Source organism: Gobio gobio (genome assembly GCF_949357685.1).
Source record: "Gobio gobio genome assembly, chromosome: 21".
Taxonomy (NCBI): domain Eukaryota; kingdom Metazoa; phylum Chordata; class Actinopteri; order Cypriniformes; family Gobionidae; genus Gobio; species Gobio gobio.
Window position 1 is genome coordinate 1,568,443 of NC_137117.1, and position 27,394 is coordinate 1,595,836.

The 27,394-nt window shown below is 39.4% G+C and overlaps 1 protein-coding gene across 2 annotated transcripts; it reads left to right on the plus strand.

Moving 5' to 3' along the window:
• Positions 1-1,568: 1,568 nt before the first annotated feature.
• otud4 (OTU deubiquitinase 4) lies at positions 1,569-26,409 on the plus strand. Of its 2 annotated transcripts, XM_079802595.1 has the most exons (20): positions 1,569-1,939; positions 2,944-3,027; positions 3,133-3,183; positions 3,273-3,319; positions 7,468-7,540; positions 7,658-7,739; positions 7,819-7,969; positions 10,138-10,195; positions 10,278-10,401; positions 10,485-10,549; positions 10,641-10,741; positions 13,950-14,068; positions 14,147-14,282; positions 15,595-15,718; positions 18,326-18,410; positions 18,531-18,586; positions 20,340-21,180; positions 21,294-21,470; positions 21,637-21,677; positions 23,856-26,409. In XM_079802595.1, the coding sequence occupies exons 1-20, from the start codon at positions 1,784-1,786 to the stop codon at positions 24,930-24,932; spliced, it is 3,648 nt and encodes a 1,215-aa protein (XP_079658721.1). In that variant the 5' UTR covers positions 1,569-1,783; the 3' UTR covers positions 24,933-26,409. The 2 variants fall into 2 exon arrangements, with proteins under 2 accessions (XP_079658721.1, XP_079658722.1); XM_079802596.1 differs by lacking the exons at positions 1,569-1,939; positions 2,944-3,027; positions 3,133-3,183 and having other exon boundaries at positions 3,281-3,319; positions 7,396-7,540.
• Positions 26,410-27,394: the final 985 nt, after the last annotated feature.

Sequence of the window (27,394 nt, forward strand, 5' to 3'; positions counted from 1 at the left end):
TCCTGTTCACCTGCTGACACACAGATGACCATTAACCAAACACTAAAATAATACTCTCACACAGATCGACTCTTTACCTGTAGCGTGTGTGTTATGTGGAGGCTCACTGGTCACACACAGGGACCTGATATGAGACATATGACTGTATTAATCTCATTATCTGTCTTTTATTTGTCACGGTCGGTCATTTAATAAGCACCGTGTGGGATGAGGTCTGTGTCTCCGCGTGGGCGAGCAGGGACGCGCGCGCCCGGCTGTGGGCTCGTCCATGGTTTTATGTGGATGTTCCGCCGCGTACGTGGTCGCGCTTCTCTCGCGCTGCTGCGCGTGCCTTTCCCACGACCTCCGAGAACACACCCTGATCTGCTCACAGTCTCGCCGATCAAGACATTTATACTCCGAGCCCGGTTTACTCTCATTCATACTGTCAGATCCAGACGGATGAGAATAATAAGCCAAATGTCAGTAAAATGAGGCGAGCTGTGTGAATCAGTCAGCTGGAATAATAAAGTGACGAAGCAACTTTGTTTTGACAACCATCTTTACTGGGCAACAAGACCGAGTCACGTGATCACAACATAATATATCAACTATTATATTATATAACAATTATATACATTTAGCCTATATTAAAATATTAAAGTCTTACTCTCTATCATGATCCTTATATCAACAGAAAGTTATCTTTGACATTATATATAGATAAAGATAACTTCTAGGTTATATTAGCATTAAAGTAGATAACTTCCGATATATATTTATTTATTTTAATATGTAATATTGATTATTTGTTGGATGCACTTAAGGATATGTGAATTTAAATTAATATTAATGCTATTCGTATTAAATTATTAATAATGTAATGTTTAAATAAAACATTATTAATAAATTACAAATGATATAATGGACTCAATGATTGATACGGCCGTATATACATTTAAATATATATTAATATTAACATGAATTAATGTGAGTTTTGCGTTCAGAATGAATGTGTGTGTGTGCCTTTATATATTACAAGAAATATATTAATATGTTAATATGTCAGCAGACACCTAGAAATTATAAATATATAAAATGTCCCAGATAACTTCTAGGTTTGTGTTGATCATTATTATTTTGTACTAAATATACATATTTTAATCATAATACTTGTTATTAATAAATCAATAATATAATATTGTGAATAAATATATGTAAAGAAGTATTATAAGAAATATATTAGTATAAATATAACTATGGACGATATCTGATTTAAAATGATATATTTATAATACATTATTATTTATTATTTTCAAGACGTCTTCCTCTCCTTTTATGTAAGTGTCACTACGTTATTGTGGATAAATAAATATGCATTTTTATATTAAATGTATGTTTTATTTATTTATTTGCATGCTACTTTCTCTTTCAGTTCTGCTGCTGTAGGTGCAGCCTGGGTGGTGTAGTTTCACTTTCTTTTTCGCCTACATCTCCCAGCGTCTCCCAAAATCCGCTCAGTTCCTTTTATTTTCTCAATTGTGCCATAATGCCTTGAGAAACTACATATTTACCTGCCGCACGGCCTCGGGGTCACCTGGGATTAAGATCCAGCGCTGGAAGCGACCGAACCAGAAACAGCTTCGACTTTCCTTTGCACTGCAAGTCAATCAAAAGCGAATCCAGTAAATCCAGTCCATCAGGAGCATTCACGAGAGCTTAGTGGAGTGCAGGGATGGTAAGGAAACTCGAGCTTCAGATATAGAGTTATATATATATTGGGATTGTGTTGGAGTGGATCGCCATGGAGCTCCGGGCGGCTTCAGCGGGCGCGCAGCAGCAGCTGGCCGGGGATAGGACGCACGAGTCCCGCATGGACGACTACCTGCGCTCGCTGGGCTTTTACCGCAAAAAGATCGCCAAAGATGGGTCATGTCTGTTCCGGGCCGTGGCAGAACAGGTCAGAAGACTCCTACTGACACTTACAGTCACAATGCATAATGTGTCACGATTTTAATGTTCATAAACAGCCAAAAACATCCCTTAAATGTGTCTCACCGTGTGCTTAAATGTCACACAAAGTCGCTTAAGTAAAACTTAAGCCCTGTTTTTATACAACTTATGATCTAAATGCCGCGGTTTGTAGTTTCTACGCTTTGTCAAAATCACTTTTTTTAGTTTATCTGAAGCTAATTAGCTTTAGCCTACTAGCACTTTATGCTAACATCTGCACTAATAATACAGTGCAATAATACAACAACACGGTTGTGGTTTATTTCTACTTGAATGCTAATAAATGTTTCTTATTTAGATACACGCTTACTTATTCAGTCTCTAAAAAGTATAAATCGAGTATATACACTATAATCATTTAATTAGTTGTCGGTTGTCGTCTTGATTTTATTTCATGTTTATTAAATATTCATTTTATTACACAAATTATTTAATAATAAATACTAATGATCAGGTGCCTCACTATAATTACTAATTTCTTTATTAAATTATGTAAGGAGGAATGTTAAATATTCAACATTCATTTAAAAAACGAAGTTATGTAGTTTGAGGTGTTTTATTTATATGTAATATTGATTATTTGTTGGATGCACTTAAGGATATGTCGGAGACGGTTGTATGTGAATTTGAATTAATATTAATGCTAGTCATATTAAATTATTAAAACTGTTAATACACTACAAATTACATAATGGACTCAATGATTGATACGGTTGTGTATACATTTTTAAATTAATATTAACTTGAATTAATGTTAAAATTATAGTGTTTATAATATTAAAGAGTTAAAGTATTGCTGATTCATCACTCATGAAGTTTGCATTCTGAATGAATTCAGTGCTTTTTGTTTTCGATAAACCTGTTATTCCGGGTTATGATAGCTCAGGCTTACATCTTTTCTAATAGATACAGACTAACAGGTGTGTGTGTGTGTGTGTGTGTGTTTGACAGGTGTTGCACTGTCAGGGTTTACACACAAAAGTGCGGGCGGCCTGTGTGAATCATCTGAAACAGAACAGGTCTACCTATGAGCTGGTGAGACTGAAATACATTTTACATTCATATTTATTCATATTTCACAGCTGACCTGTTGTATTAAACTCTGTGTCTTTGTTCTTTCTCAATGTGTGTGTGTGGTAGTTTATCGAAGGCGATTTTGCGAAATACCTGGAGAATTTACGGGATCCTCAGGTAAGCTTTAGCTTTGAGTTTGGGCTCGGACTCTTTTACTGTTAAAAACATTTTTAACACTCGTTGTCTTTATTCCTCCGTCCGTCTAGAGCTGGGTTGGACAGGTGGAGATCACGGTTTTGGCTGAGATCTATAAGTGAGAATATTACATTTACTTATGTATTTTAACCGCATATTTTGAGGCATGAACTGTGACGACGTCTTGTATGCACAATTTTTGACATTTGACAATGATTCGGTTTTCTTATTGCTATAAATGATGATCCTAGAGGGAAAAGTGTTTGTATGTAAATCCATCATATTTTATCAATGCATGGATTGAAGGAATGCAAGCGATTTCTGATGCTCAAAAAAAAAAAAAGAGACATTCTTGCATGTGGGCCGAGACAAATCATATAAAACAATGACATTGGTCACAGTAACATGAATTTCTCTTAAAGGGGTCATGAACTGGCTGGTTGTCTGGGGTCAAATTATGACGTTTGCGTGGTTTTTACATTCAAAAACATCATCATGAATAAGTAATTTTCAGCCCTGGTTTTGAGGCTCTCTGAAAAACGCTGGGTTTTGATGGGCGTGCCTCACTGAAGACTTGGAAGTAAACGCCCACGGCTAGGATTGGATAAGATTTGCATATTTAATGAGCTTCAGTACATGTGGGAATTGTTTTGAAAGCGTCTGGAGAAATGCTCACAGGGCTCGAAAAATACCTTTACCTAACAAACACAATGACTACTTATTCTGAAGACAATATTCTGATTAAGGTGTTTACATGAGTTGCTTTTAGAATATTCCATTCATGTTCCCGTTTTACATGTTACAGAACATAGATCGTGTAATGACACGTCATTACGTGCCACGCTAGGGATGGCACAATTTTGGTTTCGGTACGGTACCACAATCTAATACCGAGTTACCGATATTAAATCGATACCATACAGGGTCTGAATTATGATGCGGGTATTGCGCATAATTTTACTCACTCTCACAAGTTTTGGGTTTATGAAGCGGGAAATTACCGCAAATGTTTATTATTAAATTAATCAACAAAGATTTATCACATCAATCAGTCATTTTGGAAACTTTCTTGTAAGTAATTTCAGCATTACTGCGCGTCTGCATTCTCTCAAAATGAGCAAATTGCTTCTGGCTTGAAAAGACATCGCACATGCGCAATAAAAGCATCTGCGCGCTCAGATTCCGTTGCGGGACAACTGACGGAAATCACTAGCCCACATCTTTTTAAACCTCGCCAATTTGAACATGCAAGCGATTTTATAGCATTTCGTAATACATATGGGATGAGAGCTCTTTGAGAGAGAGTTTTCTTTGCGCTCATGCCAACAACAAACACACAAGCCTAAAGATCTCGCGCATTCCAAATTAAGTTGTTTTTCCTCAGTCAAATACACACAAAATTATGTCAAAAATGTCAATCTTTAGTGAGTAGTTACATAAACACAGTTGGTTATGTCTTTCGCGGATGTAAATAGTGCAATGCGTGCAAATATTATGAGGTCTAAACGTCACTGGTTGAAACGAACGCTGGAGATTTCTTTATATTTAAACGATACGATCTTATGTATGTGCGTTAATCAGTGTTAAAAGAAAAATGTCTAAATTAGATGGTTAGAATGATGCACTCACCTGTCGATCTCCTAATGTCTTACAAGTCAGGAATTAAGTGACGATGCTTGGCAAGGTTTGATGGTTCTTCAGCATTTTTATAAGCAAAGTAATTCCAAATTTCACGTCTAATCCTCTCTTTATTAATGAGTTTTGTGCGTGTTGAGTGAGATTCAACTGCTGTATTAATTTTGTTCTTTTGCCACATTTGCCGGTTTCACGTCAGTTTGGGTAAAAATCATCAGCGGTGAACTTCGGAACAGCAGCATATACCGAAATGAGCAAAATCATGATATCGTACCGTTTGAAATAAAATATATACTGGTATTTTTCCAGTACCGGTATACCGCGCATCCCTATGCCACGCTATGCTGTCCGGCGTCCAATCATAGCGCGACTTTCGTTGGTCTGTTCAAATCAATGGGCTCAGGCAACCAGCTATAACTTTACCTGCGGGTGTCGCTGTTGGACAGTGTTATTTTATAAAAACGAGTGATTTTTATACTTTTTAATGTAATTTATATATACACTCACCTAAAGGATTATTAGGAACACACACTAATACTGTGTTTGACCCCTTTGGCCTTCAGAACTGCCTTAATTCTACGTGGCATTGACTCAACAAGCTGCTGAAAGCATTCTTTAGATTTAGTTTTAGTAACCATTTTAGTCCAGTGAACTCATTGTCATGTTCAAGAAACCAGTTTGAAATGATTGGAGCTTTGTGACGGTGCATTATCCTGCTGGAAGTAGCCATCAGAGGATGGGGACATGGTGCTCATAAAGGGATGGACATGGGCAGAAACAATGCTCAGGGGCCTCATTTATAAAACTTTGCGTAGGATTTGCGTCAGAAGTGGCGTACGGATGAAACATAGGATGTGCGTACGCACAGAAATATTCGGATTTATAAAACCGTGCGCACGCACATCCTACGCAGTTTTCCCTTAATAAATCACAATCCATTCTAAATGTAGCGCAGCTTTTGCGGCTTCATGTCACGCCCATAGTTGCCCATAAATAGTCCGTGAAACGCCCACAAGTTAATATTCATAATTTGCGAAATCATGGCAAATACAGAGAGGAAATAAAAAAAAACGTAACTTCACTCAATGTGAAGTAGAAATTATCGTTGGCGAGGTGGAAAAGAGGAGAAAAATATTTTTTGGAGGGCACAGTGTGGGCATTACTGATGCCAAAAAGGCACTTGAATGGCAAAAGGTTGCAGACGCCGTAAATGCTGTAGCCTCACAACCTCGGACCGTGGCCGAAAAAAAAAAGAGAAATGGTCGGACATCAAAGTCGAGGCAAAAAAGCGTCTAACGCTCCATCGCCAGAGTGTGTCTGCCACATGGGGAAAGGGGACACCGGAGCGGACCCCTCTTGATGAGAGACTGGCGGCAATTATTGGGGAATCCCATTTATCCCAGTCCCTATTATCTACGTGGAAATGGGAAATAGTTCAGTGCAAATGTAATTTCTTGCAGCTTTCTGAATGGTTGAGACATACGTCATATGTTATTTTATCGAAAATAAAACAAACTATAAGGCATTTGCATGAATACCATGATTCCCTAGCTGATGAAATTTTTTTTACTATGAAAACAACTTTCCCCAGCGGAAAATTAATAAATCTATCTATCTATCTGTCTATCTAATTGCATCTAGGCCTATATCTGCTCCGCCAGACGGACACATTGACGAGAATATCAGTTTTGTACATTATTTCGTTCTGTTTACCATATTATTTATGAGGATGAATTGCATAACATGCCAATATTGTTGCAGAACATATTTCACTTTTTTCTTTTTTTTTGTTGCATTTCTGTTGCAATTTTCGTTTGATTTTGTTTGTTTTACACTGCAGATCGATCGGGTGTTCGTGTCGGCTGTTAATTGTAATACTTGCTTTGTGAAGTCTTCAAGTTATTTATGAGAGGCAGTATTGCCATTTCTTTTACACAACGTTCTACAGTTTCACACACTTTCACGTGTTTCTTCCATCTGCCGACGGTGTCGCCATTTCTCATTTCACCCGTTTTTGTGCGTACGCCTGGGTCAGAGCTTGCGTGAAGGACCGCACATTTTCCCGTCAAGTTTGCTTTTTATAAATACCAATTATTGCGTAGAGAGCGGCGTACGCCTTCTTTTGTGCGCACGCAACGTTTATAAATGAGGCCCCAGGTAGGCCGTGGCATTTAAACCATGCCCAATTGGCACTAAGGGGCCTAAAGTGTGCCAAGAAAACATCCCCCACACCATTACACCACCACCACCAGCCTGCACAGTGGTAACAAGGCATGATGGATCCATGTTCTCATTCTGTTTACGCCAAATTCTGACTCGACCATCTGAATGTCTCAACAGAAATCCAGACTCATCAGACCAGGCAACATTTTTACAGTCTCTGTTGTGATTGGTCTACTCTGATTGGTCAGATGGCCCAGTGTGTTGTGATTGGTCTACTCTGATTGGTCAGACGGATCATGAGAATTTCGCTTCTCATTTGCATAACGTTAAACAATGCTCAACAACCATACGTTGCATTTAAATCATTGAACACAAAATATTGCCGCCTTATAACAGACGATTTTTATGTTAACAAGTCTAAACTGTTTACTTTACTATCTCTGATGGTGTAATGTTTGTTTCTTCCAGGCATGATTTCATTATTTTCCAGGAGCCTGATCAACAGCCCGTTAACATCACAGAGAATGGCTTCCCTGATAAGGTGCAGACATGCATTCATCCAAGATTATTTTAAATAACCAATGGAATCGCCACAACACTCATATCTCTCTCTCTCTCTCTCTCTCTCTCTCTCTCTCTCTCTCTCTCTCTCTGTCAGGTGCGACTGTGCTTCCTCAATGGAAACCATTATGACAGTGTTTACCCACAATCGTTTGAGAAAAGTGCTGCTGTATGTCAGTGTGAGTGCTTCTTCTTTATCCAGTGATATAATGCTGCGGCATGCGTCCAGTATCACTGACACCGTTCCTCCATCTCTAGCGGTCCTTTACGAGCTGCTGTATGATCGAGTGTGTGGCGTCGACCGCGGCGCTTTAGGGTCGTGTGTGAAAGGAGGAAGAGGACGAGATAAACTCGACTCAGAAGAATGCAAGAGCAGTGAAGAGTCTGACCTGGAGGAAGACGAGTTCTGGTACGTGTTTGCGCATTTTTCTGGATATATAGTTTTTGGGTAACACTTTACTTGAAGGGGTGTGCATAAGACTGACATGACACCTTCATAATAATGACATGACACACCAGTTTTTATACATGTTTATGACCAGTGTTGGGGAAAGTTACTTTGAAAAGTAATGCATTACAATATTGCGTTACTCCCTTAAAAAGTAACTAATTGAGTTACTTTTTAAGAAAAGTAATGCGTTACGTTACTTTTGCGTTACTTTTTCTCACCTGGGCTGGGCTTGTTTTTGTTTTATAACAAAAAAGTTATATTTTTGTGCAACGGTAAAGACCTCTTCATACCAAAATGTAAATAATGCGCCCCAGTCTGAGGTAAAAATGCAGATTCCCTCATGAACACTAGAGGGCGCAGCTCTGGATAATGGAGAATAGGACGCAGGAGAAAAAAGTTTTACCAATAAAAACAACAAATCTAGTAATTTTCATCATCAAAGGTCAGCAGCAAGACATTGGTCAATTAAATATAAAGGTAGATGATGCATAAAAATAGTTTTATTTAACATTTAATTATTGGAGGTTTGCATTGTACTCTGATTTTGCATTTGACTGATTTTATTCATTTTGAGGAGAACAGAATCTTTATTGTGCAAGTGAGATAAATAAATGCTTACATTTAGTCTGGAACTACAATAACCATCATGTACACACACACACACACACACACACACACACACACACACACACACACACACACACACAACGCCTCTGCACTTATTTTACTCAACATGGGGGCAGGAGAGCTGTCAGTCAAATTAATATGAAAAAGTTACTCAGATATTTTGTTGTAAATTTGAAAAGTAATGCGTTACTTTACTAGTTACTTGGAAAAAGTAATATTATTACGTAACTCAAGTTACTTGTAATGCGTTTCCCCCAACACTGTTTATGACAACTGTCATTCGCTCAATTATGTCATTTTTAATGCAAAGATGGCATTATTTGAGATGTCTTTGTTATGACAACTTGACATAAACCAATACATCATAACCTGTCATAAACATAGCAGATCAATTATCAAACTTGAGAAACAACTTAGCTTTATAGGGTTAACATTACATTAAACTGTCATGTGGTTGATTTTGATGTTGACTGAGGCCATTATAATGTTTTTTTCAGTGGTACAAGTCATTAAAATGTAATTTAGTGTTAATACTCTGTCAAATTATTTTATAACAACGTCATGAATATTTTTCAGTTCATAGTGTTTTTAAAAAAAAAGTTTCCTCCACCAGCTCCAACAGAAGGTCAGATATTAAACACTTTCAAATGTCTTAAAAATATGAATAGGTGTTCGAGAAATAAGTCCAATAATAATAATTAAAATGGATAAAATTATATTTTATTGCATTTGGAGACTGATTCACCCAAAATTAAATGAAAAAAGTGGGTTAAGCCATTCAGCGTTTGGTCCATATCACTACAAAAACGGTTCATTACAGCATCCCACACATTTATATTGTCTTAAAATGCTTTTTTACATCATGGATAAGTCTAGCTAAGACGCCATCATAATCAACACCATAGTTTGGGTCAAGAAAAATATTTATCACACTGTTATGAAATAATTTGACAAGAGTATTAACATTTAATGACAAATTCAATGCGTACCACTGTAGTTTAGGTCAAGAAAAATATTCATGACACTGTTATAAAATAATTTGACAAATTCAATTTGTACCACTGAACAAAAACGGTCATAAAAAAATTCATGACATTATAATGGCAAAATCAACCACATGACAGTTTAATGTAATGTTAACCCTATAAAGCTAAGTTGTTTCTTAAGTTTGATAATTGATCTGCTATGTTTATGACAGGTTATGATGTATTGGTGTATGTCAAGTTGTCATAACTAAGACATCTCAAATAATGCCATCTTTGCATTAAAAATGACATAATTGAGCGAATGACACTTAATGACAGTTGTCATAAACATGCATTAAAATCTCCTTCATATTCATGACATGTGTCATATCAGTCTATAATGCACACCCCTTCAAGTGAAGTGTTTTTGCAAGTTGTTAATGAGCGACGATGCCATATCGGGCGTATCTTAAACTATAGGCTTAAAATACATTGCAAAGTCTTGTTAAAAATGTTTAAAAGTGGTCTTACTAGGTCCAGTGAAAGCAGAGAAAAGACGACCAATGGGATGAACGTCAGACAGCCGCAGAGGGTGATTTCCTCTCTCTTGAAGATTGAAATGTCGGTATTTTTTAGGATGATATATTGTTGTAACAGCTCTATCTGTGCGATAGGGTCGTGGGAGGGGCAACGCTCGAGGAAGGGGGCGTGGCTTTCTGTCCACTAAGGTGCAAAAGTCCCTAAACCCCGCCCTCTACAGGAACGTGGAGTATGATGTGTGGCTCCGCTCTAAACGAAGTACATCTACTTTTTTGTTACGCTTTTGAAATTTCCATTAAAATTTCGATGAAATAATGTTTTAACGAACTATGTGCGTTTAGTTCAGCAGCAGAGAGATTTCTGCATGGCGGCAGGAATGCAGTACTCCATCGGAGACAAGTGCAAGGTTAGCAGTGCAAGTGTTTTTTACACTTTTAAAAGACATTCGAAGACTTTAAAAGTTGCATTTAATCCAGTTTTCTCTCTGTGCTCCTCAGGTGCAGTTGACTGGCAGTAATCGCTTCTATAACGCTTACGTTCGGGAAGTCAGTCCTGACAATGGGCCAGTCACTGTGTTTATTGAGGAACTCAACAGACAGTATGTGTTTCTATTTATCACTATATATGTGTGTGGGTGTTTTCAGAGACTTCTGGGTATGTTCAGAATGGCTGTTTTTGAAAAGTAGTATGCAGTATGTGTAGTATATTCAAATGATGGTACTTTCCCCCCTCATATCCCCCTGAGACGAGAGAATTATGCATTTTATTTCTAGAAAAAAATCCTCCAATGATGCAAATATCGTCATTTTGCGTAATCTGAGGATTTTTTTGGCTAGAGACTACAGGAGCTAATTCTGCATGTTTTCATCCCGTCCACCAGGGCCGATTCTAGGATGTTCATTTTAGGGCGGCTCAGCATAAAAAAAAAAATGGTAACACTTTAGCTTAGGGTCCAATTCTCACTATTAACTAGGAGTGTATTAGTGTGCATATTAGGATATGTGGCTGTTTATTATTACTTATACTTTAAAGCAAATATTAACGCCTTATTCTGCATGACCATATTGTACATCCCTTAATCATACAATGTAGGCAGGTTTATAATCACGGAGATCCCGAATGTGAGGTTTGCACCCCCGAGAAAATGTATTTCTATGATCTACATTTGTGCATTTTTAGATGTTCTGAACGCCAAAAAATAAGATAACAATAGCTTGAAAACCATGATAAAGTTTTTCCATTTTTGTCAGGGAAGAAAGTAAACATATGTTTAAATGATATTTATGAATCATTTTCATAGACATGTTAATTTACTGAAGGCTAACAGGAAAGCTAGGTAACTAAATGTATTAAATTAATTCACAATATGCACACATTAGCTACTTATCTTATGCCCAACAGGCTGAAAAAACTGAGCTTTTTTATTTACTGAAAGCTGCACGTGGAATTATTAATTTACAGTATGCACGCATATATTACTTTGTTAATATTTCTTGTTTGTTAATTAAACTATAAATTACATTACATAGGCCTATTTCAAATCAAAATGGCGAAATTAGACACAAGTTTATTAATTTGCCTGAATATTTTTGTCATGTGTCAGGCTTAAAGAAGCAGCTCAAATATGAAACGTTTAGTTTAGCTTCATATCTCGCACTTGACGCCGAGTCGCGCTGCTAAAATCCACGCGCCGCAGATTCTGTGAACATAAAGCCCGCCTACTCTGATCTGATTGGTTTTCTCAAATATGTTGACATTGACGAGCGGCGACAGACCAATGAGAGCTCAGATCAGCACACACACCTCTGCTTCTGACGTGCGTCTGCTCGCCGCCACAGCGGATTGAAGAACACACTGATTAAAAGACGGGACGAAGCCAAAGCCTCCCTCCAGTTTCATATGTTTGAAAGGTTAATCACACATTTTTTTCAGACCTCAGCTCTTCGTGATGAATGAAATCTGACTCCTGCTGCGTCTGTGACGTGACATTAATTCGGCTCACTCACACTTTATTGAAAAGACACGTTCAGTTTTTAATTGTAGTGTTTGTTCTCTAACTGAACAAAATTATTGTATTACTATGAAGATCAAAACGCCGGTGGGGGCGGAGCCGCGGTGGGCAAGAGATGTAACCAGTAGGCGTGGCTTTGGGAGTGGCCTCGTAGGGCAGCGAAGCAAGTGCATTCTGGGAGTTGTTGTCTTTCATCCACATGAGACAAAAATACATTTCTGTCTTTTCTCAGTCTAGAAGGCACCAAATTCAAAAATAATTTCACATTTCTACTACATAAATGACCCAGTTTAAATACACGTTCATCTTCCCAGCGCTGAAGTACCCCCTTAATCCGTCGGGTTTAATATGGAGTCGGCCCAGGTTTAGGAGTGTGTTTATGGGAATAATTAGTCAAATTATTATTTTTTTATTTCCATTAATCAAGAGGGCAATACCATGGAAATTCTAATACAAATATTTTGTCGCTTTTATTTTGAATATTATTTTTTTTAAAGAAAGAAAACATCTTTAAGACGAGAACAAATAGTTTTTCAGAAAATTTATATTCTTAGCCCTAAACAAATTTATGAAAATTGTGTATTATAAACAATATACAATATTAATCACCTTAAAGGGTTAGTTCAGCCAAAGATGTAGATTGTGTCATTAATGACTGAGCCTCATGTGGTTGGACACCCGTCAGACCTCCGTTCATCTTCAGACACAAATGAAGATATTTTAGTGTAAATCTGATGCTCTGAAAGGCCTCCATTGGCTCAACTTTACACTCTCAAGACCCTTAAAAGACACTAAAGACTAAAGTTACAAAGTCCATCTCACTACAGCGGCTCTACAATAACTTTATGAAGACGAGAATAGTTTTTGTGCGCAAAAAAACCCTAAATAACGACTTATATAGTGATGACGATTTCAAAACACGGCCTCATGAAGCTTCGAAGCGTTATGAATCAGTGAGTCGAATCAGCGGTTCAGAGCGTTATGAATCAGTGAGTCGAATCAGCAGTTCAGAGCGTTATGAATCAGTGAGTCGATTAAGCGGTTCAGAGCGTTATGAATCAGTGAGTCGATTCAGCGGTTCAGAGCGTTATGTATCAGTGAGTCGAATCAGCAGTTCAGAGCGTTATGAATCAGTGAGTCGATTAAGCGGTTCAGAGCGTTATGAATCACTGAGTCGATTCAGCGGTTCAGAGCGTTATGAATCAGTGAGTCGATTCAGCGGTTCAGAGCGTTATGAATCAGTGAGTCGATTCAGCGGTTCAGAGCGTTATGAATCAGTGAGTCGATTCAGCGGTTCAGAGCGTTATGAATCAGTGAGTCGATTCAGCAGTTTGGATCACCAAATTTCAGCAGTTTGGCGGTTTGACACGTGATCCGAATCATGATTCGACTCACTGATTCATAACGCTCTGAACCGCTGAATCGACTCACTGATTCATAACGCTTCAAAGCTTCATGAGGCCGTGTTTTGAAATCGTCATCACTATGTAAGTCGTTATTTAGGGGTTTTTTTGCGCACAGAAACTATTCTCGTCTTCATAAAGTTATTGTAGAGCCGCTGTAGTGAGATGGACTTTGTAACTTTAGTCTTTAGTGTCTTTTAAGGGTCTTGAGAGTGTAAAGTTGAGCCAATGGAGGCCTTTCAGAGCATCAGATTTACACTAAAATATCTTCATTTGTGTCTGAAGATGAACGGAGGTCTGACGGGTGTCCAACCACATGAGGCTCAGTCATTAATCACACAATTTACATTTTTGGCTGAACTAACCCTTTAATGTATGCGTGTGTTTTTCAGAGTAACTGTGCCGTTGTTGAGTTTGCGTCTTCCATCTGAAGAGCCTCAGTCGTGGCAGGCGGTGTCCGAGAAGGGCAAAAGACACAGCGCACCAAACACCGCAGCACAGCCGCCCTCCGGTACGTTCTCTCCAAACCAAAAACATACTTCAATGACATCAACTCACACACACTCACTGTCTCGGCTTCTCTATGCAGAATGGGAGAACAGAGGAAATCGTAGGCCAAACAAAGCCCCGGCTCAGCCAGCGTCCAGCGGTCGAGTGCATAAGCAGCTCTCCTGGCCTCCGCAGGCCGTGCCGGATGAGCCGGCGGCTGGACGCAACAAGTTCAGGTGGGCTTGTATTTAACAGGGTTCCCACGCTTCTGAAAGTTCTTGAGTTTCAGACACATGGATTCAAGGCCTGGAAAGTACTTGAAAACAAACATAGGTCCTTGAAAGTGCTTGAATTAAGCATGAACTGCATTGTGTTAGAGTAGCGTGTGCTATTACAAACATCGGCCTTCATGCGCTGCCAAAGCCAGAACAAAACCGCATTACTGGAGGAAGATATTTCAATATATTTCTGCGGTTCCATAAGCGCCATCTACTGTCTAAAGCCCTATTCTGGGGGTAATTGTTTCTCGTGGGGTCGTGAGGTATTTTCATCATTGTCAGGGGCTAGTCAGTGATTTTATTGCCGTCTGAATCCAGAATGTCAGTGTTTTTCTCCCACCGTACGCGTAAAAATCCCCGGCCGAATTACCTACAGTTTTTAGACAAACACCAAGGTCATGTGGTCATTTAATTGGCATCCGAATCCACATCTCTGAGTTTTCAAGATGAGATCTCTTCAAAATTCACTGTTTATATCCTTTTTGACCCCTGCAGGCCACCGTACGGTTGCGCTTTGCTGTAATTTAGATGCATTTTAAAGATCTAGACTTTAATTACTGAAATACCGGTGAGTATTTACAAGAGCAATATTTCATCACCGCTCAAAAAATAAAAATAAACATTTGAAATGGGCCGTTATTACGACAGCGATTATATATGTTAAATATAATATGTGCAGGTCTTAAAAGCCGTCAAATTGATTTTTAAAAGGTAAATGTACAGTTGATTTAATAAATAATTGCATATTTTTAATGCCAAACAATCAACTTGTTCATATCTTTTCATTTACTTGGAAAATTCATGTATACAATATTATCTCTATATTTTGATGTTTTAATTAAGTAATGATTTATAAAAAAGAAAACTAAAACTAGTGTGAAATAAATGTTAAAAGCAGGAATAAGAGCTGCAAACTGCATCTCTCGTTAAAACTCGCTCGCTCTTCTACACCAGCCGCTTTCCTCTGTAAAATTGGGAATTTTTCCCAATTGAAAATTGTATTTTAGTTGTCAGTTTATGCCTTAGCGTTACTGCATTAATGATACACACAGGTACAGTAGGTGTTTGATATATTGGCAGTAACACACACACCTTTATCGTATTTATTGTGCTTGATTTAAAATAAAAGGTGCTTTAAACAGTCCTTGAATCTGGTGTTCATGAAAGAGTGGGAACCCTGATTTAAAGATATCACACGTTTTCATTCGTCTCATTTTGTGGCTTCTAAAGACACTTGATTGGAGGTGTGAAGTTGCTGATGTGTTTGCAGACGGTCCGATCAGCGCAGCAGTCCTGTGTGTGTTCTTCCACAGGAGGAAGTGGAGAGCGTCGTTTTGGAGCTTCTGCACAAAGACGAGCACAACTTCCCCTTACTCGGAACAAGCCCTCAAACGGTGCAGCCATTGCAAACACATTTACCTTCCATGTAGTGAAACATGATATTCGGGTAGAAGTAATGTTTGACAGGACATATTATTGCTATGATAATATTGGTTAATGATTTTTTTTCATGCCCCACGGCCGTGGTTATGTCTGCAGAAAAAAAACATTGCCATTGGGGAAAATAAACATTTTGTTTAAAAGAACAATAACAACAAACATTTCTTAATAAATTTCTTCTTAAAGGGTTAGTTCAGCCAAAAATGTAAATTGTGTGATTAATGACTGAGCCTCATGTGGTTGGACACCCGTCAGACCTCCGTTCATCTTCAGACACAAATGAAGATATTTTAGTGTAAATCTGATGCTCTGAAAGGCCTCCATTGGCTCAACTTTACACTCTCAAGACCCTTAAAAGACACTAAAGACTAAAGTTACAAAGTCCATCTCACTACAGCGGCTCTACAATAACTTTATGAAGACGAGAATAGTTTCTGTGCGCAAAAAAACCCCTAAATAACGACTTATATAGTGATGACGATTTCAAAACACGTCCTCATGAAGCTTCGAAGCGTTATGAATCAGTGAGTCGATTCAGCGGTTCAGAGTGTTATGAATCAGTGAGTCGATTCAGCGGTTCAGAGCGTTATGAATCAGTGAGTCGATTCAGCGGTTCAGAGCGTTATGAATCAGTGAGTCGATTCAGCGGTTCAGAGTGTTATGAATCAGTGAGTCGATTCAGAGCGTTATGAATCAGTGAGTCGATTCAGCAGTTTGGAGCATTATCAATCAGTGAGTCGATTCAGTAGTTTGAAGCGTTATGAATCAGTGAGTCGATTCAGTAGTTTGATTCGCCAAATTTCAGCAGTTTGGTGGTTTGACACGCGATCCGAATCATGATTCGACTCACTGATTCATAACGCTCTGAACCGCTGAATCGACTCACTGATTCATAACGCTTCGAAGCTTCATGAGGCCGTGTTTTGAAATCGTCATCACTATAGAAGTCGTTATTTAGGGTTTTTTTGCGCACAGAAACTATTCTCGTCTTCATAAAGTTATTGTAGAGCCGCTGTAGTGAGATGGACTTTGTAACTTTAGTCTTTAGTGTCTTTTAAGGGTCTTGAGAGTGTAAAGTTGAGCCAATGGAGGCCTTTCAGAGCATCAGATTTACACTAAAATATCTTCATTTGTGTCTGAAGATGAACGGAGGTCTGACGGGTGTCCAACCACATGAGGCTCAGTCATTAATGACACAATTTACATTTTTGGGTGAACTAACCCTTTAATACATTTCTAACATTTCTTAACAATAAAAACAAACATTCCCAACTGAGTTAATCTCAACTAATCACGATTAATCGCGTCGAACATAAAAGTTTGTTTATATAAGTGTGTACATTCTATATTTTTATATATATATCAAATGAAATATGACGCTAATTAACTTAGTAAATGTCTCTATTTGTGAATGCATATTATTAAGAAAGGCTGTGTTGAGAGAAGGACTGTCAAATCGATTGATCATGATTAATAGCATCTAACTTAAAAGTTTGTTTATATAATGTACACCAAAGCCGGGTGTGTGTGCGTGGCTTACCTGGGGAACACATGGCACCAGGTGCATTATGGGAAGAAGGCGTGGCGGCGGAGGCTGTGATGCTTTGGGCAATGTTCTGCTGGGAAACCTTGGGTCCTCCATCATGTGGATGTGACTTTGACCCGTCTCACCTACCTCAGCATTGTTGAGCCCATGTCCAGCCTCTCATGGAGACGGTTTTCTCTGTGGCTGTGGCTCTTTCAGCAGATCATGCGCCGCCACAAAGCACAAATGCTTCAGGAATGCTTTGAGGAGCACAACAACGAGTTTGAGGCGTTGACTCGGCCTCCAAATTCCCCAGATCTCAATCCAATCGAGCATCTGTGGGATGAGCTGAACAAACAAGTCCAATCCATGGAGGCCCCACCTCGCAACTTACAGGACTTAAAGGATCTGCTGCTAACATATAGATACCACAGCACATCTTTAGGGGTCTAGTGGAGTCCATGCCTCGATGGGTCAGGGCTGTTTTGGCAGCAAAAGGGGGATAATGTTATGCCTGATCAGTGTGTATGTATGTATATATATATATATACACACACACACACACGTTATATAAACACTAACTAACAGATTCACTTTACATGTACATTTAATCATTTAGCAGAGGCTTTTATCCAAAGCAAAGGATAAAAGAGAATCGATTAATCATGATTAATCGACTTGACAGTACTACTCTCTCAACTTTTCTTAATAAATGTCTATTTGTGAATGCATATTATTAAGTTAATTAGGGTCATATTTCATTGACTTGAAACAGAATTCACCCTGATTTTATTTAAGTTTTGTTTTTTTTCGAAGCAGCTTTACAGTAATAAGAAAATAACAGAATCAACTATCCAAACTTCATTAAATATGAGACAATAAAAATTCTGTTTTAAAGAAGCTCTAAAAAAACGTAATAGTGGCATTATTCAGCTCAATGCGTTATTCAGTTCAGTACTTCAGTATGGTATTTGTTTAAAGTACATAGATACAAATGCATATATTTGCACTAAAAAAAAGTTTCCTCTGAATTTAGGCCACTGTTAGTGAGGTCGTAAAGAAAGGAGGGGAAAGGAGAGGCTCTCGGAAGAAGGAACAGAAGGAGTGCATCTCAGAGACAGGTGAGCAGTGAAGCTTAACAAAATGGCTGGCTGAAGAAATTCTACCTTGACATTGTATTGATAATATGCCTGACCATATTTTTATTTATAAATGGAATTTATTTTGGTTTCGGCTTTTAGAAACGTCCCAGAGGCCTGTGGAGAGACAGAAGAGTGCCACTGAAGAAAAACATGCGGTGAGTTACATTGAGTCGTTTACACTACTAAACCAATTCAGGCCTATTTATTATGGCTTTCTTTAAACTGCTGACATAGGTGCGTCCCAATTTGCATACGTGTGCACTATTCTATTCTGTTTTGTAGTGTAAAAAGTGCGAGTAGTGTGTTCACAATGAAAATGGGGGGCATTAGACCCTGATGCTGAATAACAAAATAACCGTAGAAAATGTATACACTACACTAGGGGTCTCCAAACTCAGTCCTGGAGGGCCGTTGTCCTGCAGAGTTTAGCTCCAAAGCTGATCAAACACACCTGGACCAGCTAATCAATAGCCACGTTTACATGCGCACTTTTTTTTCATTCCGATTAAAATCATTCCGATTGAAAGATTCTGTGGACTGTTTACATGAGACGTTATCTAAACCGATCTGGTGTTTACATGTGCTGACTTTCAGTAGGAATCCTTTTGTGACATGCGCACACAGTTTGTCTGCCGCCTCAGATTCGTTACGTATCGTGGATCAAAAGTTCTGTGTTGGTAATTTTTATATTTATTTATTTTTCTGTGGGCGGACATGCAGTAGTTTAACCTAATTTATGTCCTGTACAATGGCTATTTCAACAGCTGTGAATGATGAATGCGGAATCAAAAATGAATTCAATTCATTTATTTTGAAAAACACAAAATTAACAATAAAATGCACTCAAATTATTATTAAAAACATAGGATATACGGTGAAACATGAATGAAGCATTCAAGACGTGCTCAGCATCATTAGTACTAAACATATATATTTCAGATGATTAAGGAAAGATACCATAATCACAAAGATATAAATATTAACAAAAGTAATTAAAGTAGACTGTGGGTAATGTTACTTAAACAATTTGAAGCAGTTGTTGAATTTTTTTTATAGCTAACTTAACTAACGAGAAACCGTTCCCCGTTGAAATGGCAGCTCTCAACTCAACGGCCACCAGGACTTGTACAGTTTTATAAAAGCTATTTATTATTTGTCGTAAAGTGTAAGAATCACCTCAGAAAAATGAATTATTCTGTCAGGCGCAGTTGAAGCCTAGGACAAACGGCCTAGGACAGGCTATGTCTGTGTCATTATTCCAACATCATGTTCATAACATGTTACGAAATAAAAAGTTTAATACCTCAGAAAAAATAACTTTCCTCTCTTGTCAACATTAGCCTGGTGTGAGCGTGGCGCGCGCTCTTCAGTTGTGGAGGCGCGCGCTGTATATCACGTCACAGAAAGACGTGCACTCACAGTAATCGGGTCAGATCGTTTACATGGTGGAATTTTTCGTTTGATCGGTTCATGAAAAGGTTTATCCCACCCCTCTCAAACCGATTACAATTTCATTCGGTTTGGCCATTTTTATTCCGATTGAGGTGTTTATATGGAGCATTTTCATTCGGATTGGACTTTTAAACCGATTACAGTGCTCCATGTAAACGCACCTAATGTCTTACTAGGACCTTGTAAGACACTGATTAGCTGGTTCAGGTGTGTTTATTTGGGGTTGGAGCTGAGTTTGGAGACCTCTACACTACACAGTTGAGTACATATTATAAGTGCATAGTGGCTAGTGCATCATTTGGTACTCGACGTTTGTTTTTTAGCTAACCAAGATATGATCAGTGTTGTAGTCACCATGTCCAAATTTACGGCAACAAAACAAGCAATACATCCTGTATTTTCCACGTTAATCTAAAGTCTTTGTCCTAACCAGTCACTGGTTTATCTTGTTTGTAGAATACAGGGGTTTCTGAGGAACCAGGGCAGCCTTCACCAACATTCAAAGAGAAACCCATGCCTGTCTCTCCATCTCTACCTCCTGTTATCTTTGCTGGCCCCAAAACAGTCCCATCTTCATCTCAGACTTCATCTGCTACTGCCTCTGCCCCTGGTCTTGATAAATCCACTCCTGAGGCAATTAAAAAGACCCCTAATCAACCCAAGAATAGCCCTGCTCGTATTCCTTACAACAGTCAGTTAACCTTGGTGTCCACTTTAGCCCCTTCACAACCAATATCGGTGGCAGCAGTCTCAGTTCCCACCTCTGCCCCTATTCAATCTGCGCCTGCATTGAAACCTACCCAACCTTCATTGCAAACTGCCCCAGTGCCTACCACAGTGCTCCCCACATCTGAACCCATTTCCCAGCCCAATCAAGCACCATCTCAGATCACCCCTGTCCAATTACCTGCTGCTATCCCAACTCGCACTGCTCTGGCATCTTGTGGCTCAATCCCAGATGCCCCCATTGAATCCACCCCATTCATTCAAACCGCCCCATCAGCTTTTATTTCCACTCCACCATTCTTGCCCGCCTCTGCAATACCTGTTTATAACCAAGCTCCGGCAGCTGCCCCTATACTTGATGCCCCAAAAGCGCCTTCTACCACCCTTCCTACTGGTGGTCCACCAACTGCCCAAAAGACTGTAGATCCTCATACCACTATGACATCAATCCCTCTTCCCCAAGCTCATCCTCCCTCTATCCCTGCCCATGCTCCACCCCCTGACTTACCTCAGTCCTCATGCAATGCATCAGATCCGCAACCCTGTGAAACATCGGCTGTACCTGCCTCTGGTAAGTTTTGTCCAATGAAGTTCAAGCTCAGACATTGCTTGAAATGCATCACGTAAATCATCACTTTCTTGTAAACACAACCAAGTTCTCACAAAGCATCTCTTGGCCGCCAGGTGTAGCATCTGCTCCTGACCCTCCATCCCAACCCCAACAAATCCGTTATCCTCATCTCCAATGGTCTCAGCTCCTTCAGGACCCAGTTTATCCCGGATTCCCCCTGAACGAGAAGGGAGAGGTGGAACCACTGCCTCCCTTTTCCCACTCCCAAAAAGGAGAAGACCTACCACAAGGTAATGAAAACCCCAGAGATCTGATATACCTCTAAAAACAATTGACCTGGCATTATAAGATCCTTCTCAGTAGCCAATTATTCAGGGCTAAATGGCAGGTTAAATGAGTTTGTCGTCCTCATTATGATGACTTTTAATCTTTGAAATGCTTTATGCAATATTTCAGATATCAATGTCCTCAAGTTCTTCTTCAACCTCGGTGTCAAGGTAAGAGTTTTGAGAATTTTTTTCTTTGCATTTGTTGCTACATTAATGGCTATCATTAGCCGCGTTTCCATTACCCTTCAAATTGCGCAAATTGAATTTTGAAACAAATGGAAACATTTAAATTTTTCAAAAACTCCCAAATATATCGCAAACAAGTTTTTACGCTCGCATGAGGTGGTTTTGCAGGCAATTCGGAAAAATAATATTTAGCAAAACTGCAATGGAAACAGTCACCTGGCGTACATAAAAGTCGATCATTTTTTAAAGGAACACGCCACTGTTTTTGAAAATAGGCTCATTTTCCATCTCCCTTAGAGTTAAACAGTTGAGTTTCACCGTTTTCAAATCCATTCAGCCGATCTCCGGGTCTGGCATAGCTTAGCATAGATCAGTGAATCTGATTAGACCGTTAGCATCTCACTCAAAAATGACCAAAGAGTTTAGATATTTTTCCGATTTTAGACTCTTCTGTAGTTACATCATGTACTAATGCTGCGTTCCAGGCAGGTTTTTGAGCCCATAAGTTACAACTAAAAACGACTTCAGGCGCTGTGTGATATCATTGCGCCGCTGCACTCATGGTACGGCTCAAAGTTTCTTGATTATTACGCAGGAATGAGAGTATAGTTCCTGCCATATCGGACTAGAAAATCAAAAATTTTCATTTTCCGTCAGTCTTAGTACACGATGTAACTACAGAAGAGTCAAGTTTTAAATAGGAAAAATATTGAAACTCTTTGGTCATTTTTGAGCGAGATGCTAACGGTCTAATCAGACTCAATGATCTATGCAAAGCTATGCTAAAAGTGCTAGCGCCAGACCCGGAGATCGGCTGAATGGATTCGAAAAAGGTAAAATTTAAAAAAAAACCTAAATAACGACTTATATAGTGATAACGATTTCAAAACACGGCATCATGAAGCTTCGAAGCGTTATGAATCAGTGAGTCGATTCAGCGGTTCAGAGCGTTATGAATCAGTGAGTCGATTCAGCGGTTCAGAGCGTTATGAATCAGTGAGTCGATTCAGCGGTTTGAATCGCCAAAGTCACGCGATTTCAGCAGTTTGACACGCGATCCGAATCATGAATCGACTCACTGATTCATAACGCTCTGAACCGCTGAATCGACTCACTGATTCATAACGCTTCGAAGCTTCATGAGGCCGTGTTTTGAAATCGTCATCACTATATAAGTCGTTATTTAGGGTTTTTTTGCGCACAAAAACTATTGTCGTCACTCCATAAAGTTATTTTAGAGCCGCTGTAGTGAGATGGACTTTGTAACTTTAGTCTTTAGTGTCTTTTAAGGGTCTTGAGAGTGTAAAGTTGAGCCAATGGAGGCCTTTCAGAGCATCAGATTTACACTAAAATATCTTCATTTGTGTCTGAAGATGAACGGAGGTCTGACGGGTGTCCAACCACATGAGGCTCAGTCATTAATGACACAATTTACATTTTTGGGTGAACTAACCCTTTATTGCTTGGATAGCTAGCCTACGTCTCCTTCGAGTAAAAACAACGGCTATTGCGGTGGCTGGGATAGGCTATATGCAAATCTACCAACATCCGTTGAGAGGAAAAAATTACGTTTCAGTCACATAACATCGGTTAATTAGCCTGACCCACATCAAGATGTTTGGTCTGGAAACTCACCATTGGCAGGGCTCCATCCGAGGGGCGGGATAAACGGTTGTCTGTCAAACTCCCTCTGCACGCAATTGGATAGCGCCACAACCAACCGAAGCGGAGCTAACGTTAGTTGATAGATTAAACTCCGAATACATCTTCCTTTCTTACGAATGACTTCAGTGTTGTTCTTTCCTCAGAGAAAAGCTTAACTCCAAGTCTTCCAGGGTCGCGATTTGAAAGACGCTGATCGCCAGCTTCTTTGTTTACCTGTAGCACCAAGAACCTCTGCAACACCGCTCCGTCATTATGTTAAGCCCCGCCCACCGACTCTATACACGATTTGATTGGCCTGACCAGAGTTTGGTTTTTCCAGCTCTGAGGTCTACCGAGAGTTGCTAGACTACACTCGCGGCAAAATCAATTTTCTGCCGCTAGGGTGCGTCTAGATTGGTTAATGGAAACAAGAATCACAAGTTTTGCGCAAATCTGTAATGGAAACGCGGCTGCTGTGGAATTACGTAGAAGTGTAATGTCTCCCTATTTCCTCAGGCATACTCTCAGCCAATGTTTCCTCCCATCATTTATCTGGGTCCACTGAACCAAGCCTATCAGATGAACCTTAGAGGGCCTCCTCCTTCCTCTGAGTCTTCATGGCAACCAGAAAACCCTTCTCCTCCTCAGAATTTGAGCTCCGTCCCTGACACCTCATTGGAGAGCCATGCTCCCGTCGCACCTGTAGCAGTTGCTAGCAGTCCCATAGAGGTGGGAGGGTACAACAATCATCATACTCAATCCCTTCCGATGCAAGTGCCACCAAGACCACCTATGCCCTGGTCGGCTTCTTCTGGTCCAAGTGCCTATGCTGGGACTTTCCCAGCTGCCCCTCAAGTGCAGTTTTCAGCTCCACCCTGTCCACCTCGTGGGAATCAGATGTATCCTCCATCATCTGTTGGGTACCATCATATGCCGCCTCCACAGATGCCTCATGAAGCCTTAAACCATGGCCCTCATGGTCGGATGGATGTCTTGCAATTTGCCTCTCCCACAATGGGCAGAGGTCAAGAAAATTGCCAGAGGGCTATGAACCCCCAGTACGGGTCCTTGCAGAATATTCCTGGCTTTCCCGGAGGACAACCTCAATTGAGTGGTGGTGATTTCAAGCCTGTAGATAATCCTGTTTTAATGGGCACAATGCAACCCTATGGTGGAGCTTGTCCTGTTGTACAACCTTTTCAGTTCAGCCAAATGCAAGGAGACATGGCAGGATTGACCTCTCCAGCCAATGGGAGCTTAGGAAGACATGGGGGCGTCTACGCAAATAGCCCTCATGCTGGACAATTTGCAGAAGATCCTTCCCGCCTCATCCACGCATATTCTCCCGATGAAAATTGGTCAGTTGAGGAGATGGAGATTCCCAGTGTCGATCTCAGACATGCCCAGTCCTTCTACAGCCAGTCCTACAGGAGTGGAGGAAGACGTGGCCAAGATGACCGAGGAGGATATCGAGGCCGGAGCCACCGAGGGCGGAAGGATTACTCCAGCCGAGGTCGACCGGATGACCAGGCATCCTATAGACATTATGGGAGACGAGGTGCTGGGCCAATGGTCGGGATACCATATCAGTAATGCTGAATACACACGTTTTTTTTTTTTTTTGGTTTACAATGATCTGTTGTTTGAATTTCTGGGTGGCTTTTGGTACATGCTATTGATTTAGTAGTATATCCAATGTTTTTAACAGTTTCGAACAGGGTTAGTTCACCCAAAAATTAAAATTGTGTCATTAATTCCTCACCCTCATGTGGTTGGACACCCGTCAGACCTCCGTTCATCTTCAGACACAAATGAAGATATTTTAGTGTAAAGCTGATGCTGAGAAAGGCTTCAGATAGGCCTCCATTGGCATTCAGTACATTTACACTCACAAGACCCAGAAAAGGCACTAAAAACGTCGTTACAAAGTCCATCTCACCACAGTGACTCTACAATCATTTTACGAAGCGACGACAATAGTTTTTGTGCGCAAAAAAAAAATCTAAATAACACCTTTATCCAGCTTGTTCTTGTCTTCCGTGTGTCTCCACGACGCATGCGCGAGAATATGACGTAGAGAGATTTGTTTACAAGCAGAGGAAGACGCGCGTATCTCAGCTGTTGAATTCTACAAGGTTAAAGTGAGCATTTCATGGATTCCCGAACGCCGGCGCTAAGTCATATTCTCGCGCATGCGTCGTGGAGACACACACGGAAGACAAGAACAAGCTGGATAAAGGTGTTATTTTGATTTTTTTTTCGCACAAAAACTATTGTCGTCGCATCGTAAAATTATTGTAGAGCCGCTGTGGTGAGATGGACTTTGTAACAACGTTTTTAGTGCCTTTTATGGGTCTTGTGAGTGTAAATGTACTGAATGCCAATGGAGGCCTATCTGAAGCCTTTCTCAGCATCAGCTTTACACTAAAATATCTTCATTTGTGTCTGAAGATGAACGGAGGTCTGACGGGTGTCCAACCACATGAGGGTGAGGAATTAATCACAGAATTTACATTTTTGGGTGAACTAACCCTTTAAGCAAATCGGTTTCAAGTTTTGATTTCACAAAGCCCTATTGAAAATGTGTTTACATAGGTGTTGTTATAAAATCTAATAAATAATCTAATAATTTTCTTGTTTTGTTGAGTAGACTGCACTGCCCCTACATGCACACGTAAAGGGAAAAATATTATGGATCATCCCATTATATTGCTTTTGAATGTATAAAACGATTCAGATCTATGTGAAATCTGATTATAGGTTTCCTTTTACAGTCTTTTTTTTTATTTAAATTTATGTCAAGAATGTACTGCGTCTTTTAACGTGTTTTTTTTTTTTTAGAGGACTGTCCTAAAAATCAGAATTGTAAACAATTCAACAAGAATATAATGGCGTCAGCATCTCACCTGACGTAGGAAAGTGCCTTTTTTGTCAAGTTTTGGGGAATTTAATTTGGTTTTCTTTGACTACACCGTTATTGTGCACTGTCAACCTCCTCCCTAGGGCTCTAAATAAATCACATTAATGATCCAAAGATGTTGTTTTAACCAAATAAATGACTTGGAATTCCTTTCTCGGTTGTCTGTTTTTCCCCTCCAAGGATTGTATGTATTATATTTGACTAGATGTTCCTCACAGCTTTATTTTCATTGGTCAATTCTTAGTTATCTCTCTTAAAAAGGTCTATGAAAGGTAATCGTAGCAAGTGAAGTACATTCATAAGTTCTGACACCAAATAAAAGCCAAAGAACATCCTTCTCGTTTGTAATCTTTACAAAAAGTTAGTTTTTGGTTGCAACTATCTTAATAGAACTGAAATATATCATCCCAGGAGGAGTTCTTGTTATTTGCTGGAGGAACCGCATTCATACACTTACAGGCACTTGAACATCGGCTTATTATTTGGTTAATGGATTACAATTTATATTAGGTGTCTTTAGCTATAATGTACTTGTGTAAAATATTGTTTGGTACAATACGCTCATTGTGTTGATGTTGCATTGCAAAACACTCAAGCTGCTTTTGAGGTGGAGATGGGTAAGTTTAGGACTGGTTTGGTGTATTTAAGGACAACAGTGTAATTATAGATATTACATTATTCATTTCTGTAATTATGGTTGCACTTTATTTTACTTACAGTGTACTTACCGAAGAAAGTATAAGGTCACTACATTGGGTTACACTTTATTTTTTACTATAGGGTTAGGGTTTGTTGCATGTAATTATGCATAATTTACTGTTATTACTATGGTAAGTGTAATAATGACACTGTAAAATAAAGTGTTACCCTACTTTGGTTTGGGTGTATGTTCAGGGTTAGTTTTTACCCAGCTATTGCAATTACTATAATGAGTACATAAGACAGGCCTGAAATAAAGCGCTACCGTAATTATATGCAGGTATTTTAAAAATAAGTGCATTGTAGGCTATGATTTAATGTTGAAAGATACTTAATATAATGTTTTCAGCATAATGTAGATCTCTCGACTCTGTTGAACACATTTGAAAGTCATTTACCCCAAAATCTATAGCACAGAAAAATCTTATTTGTGGCT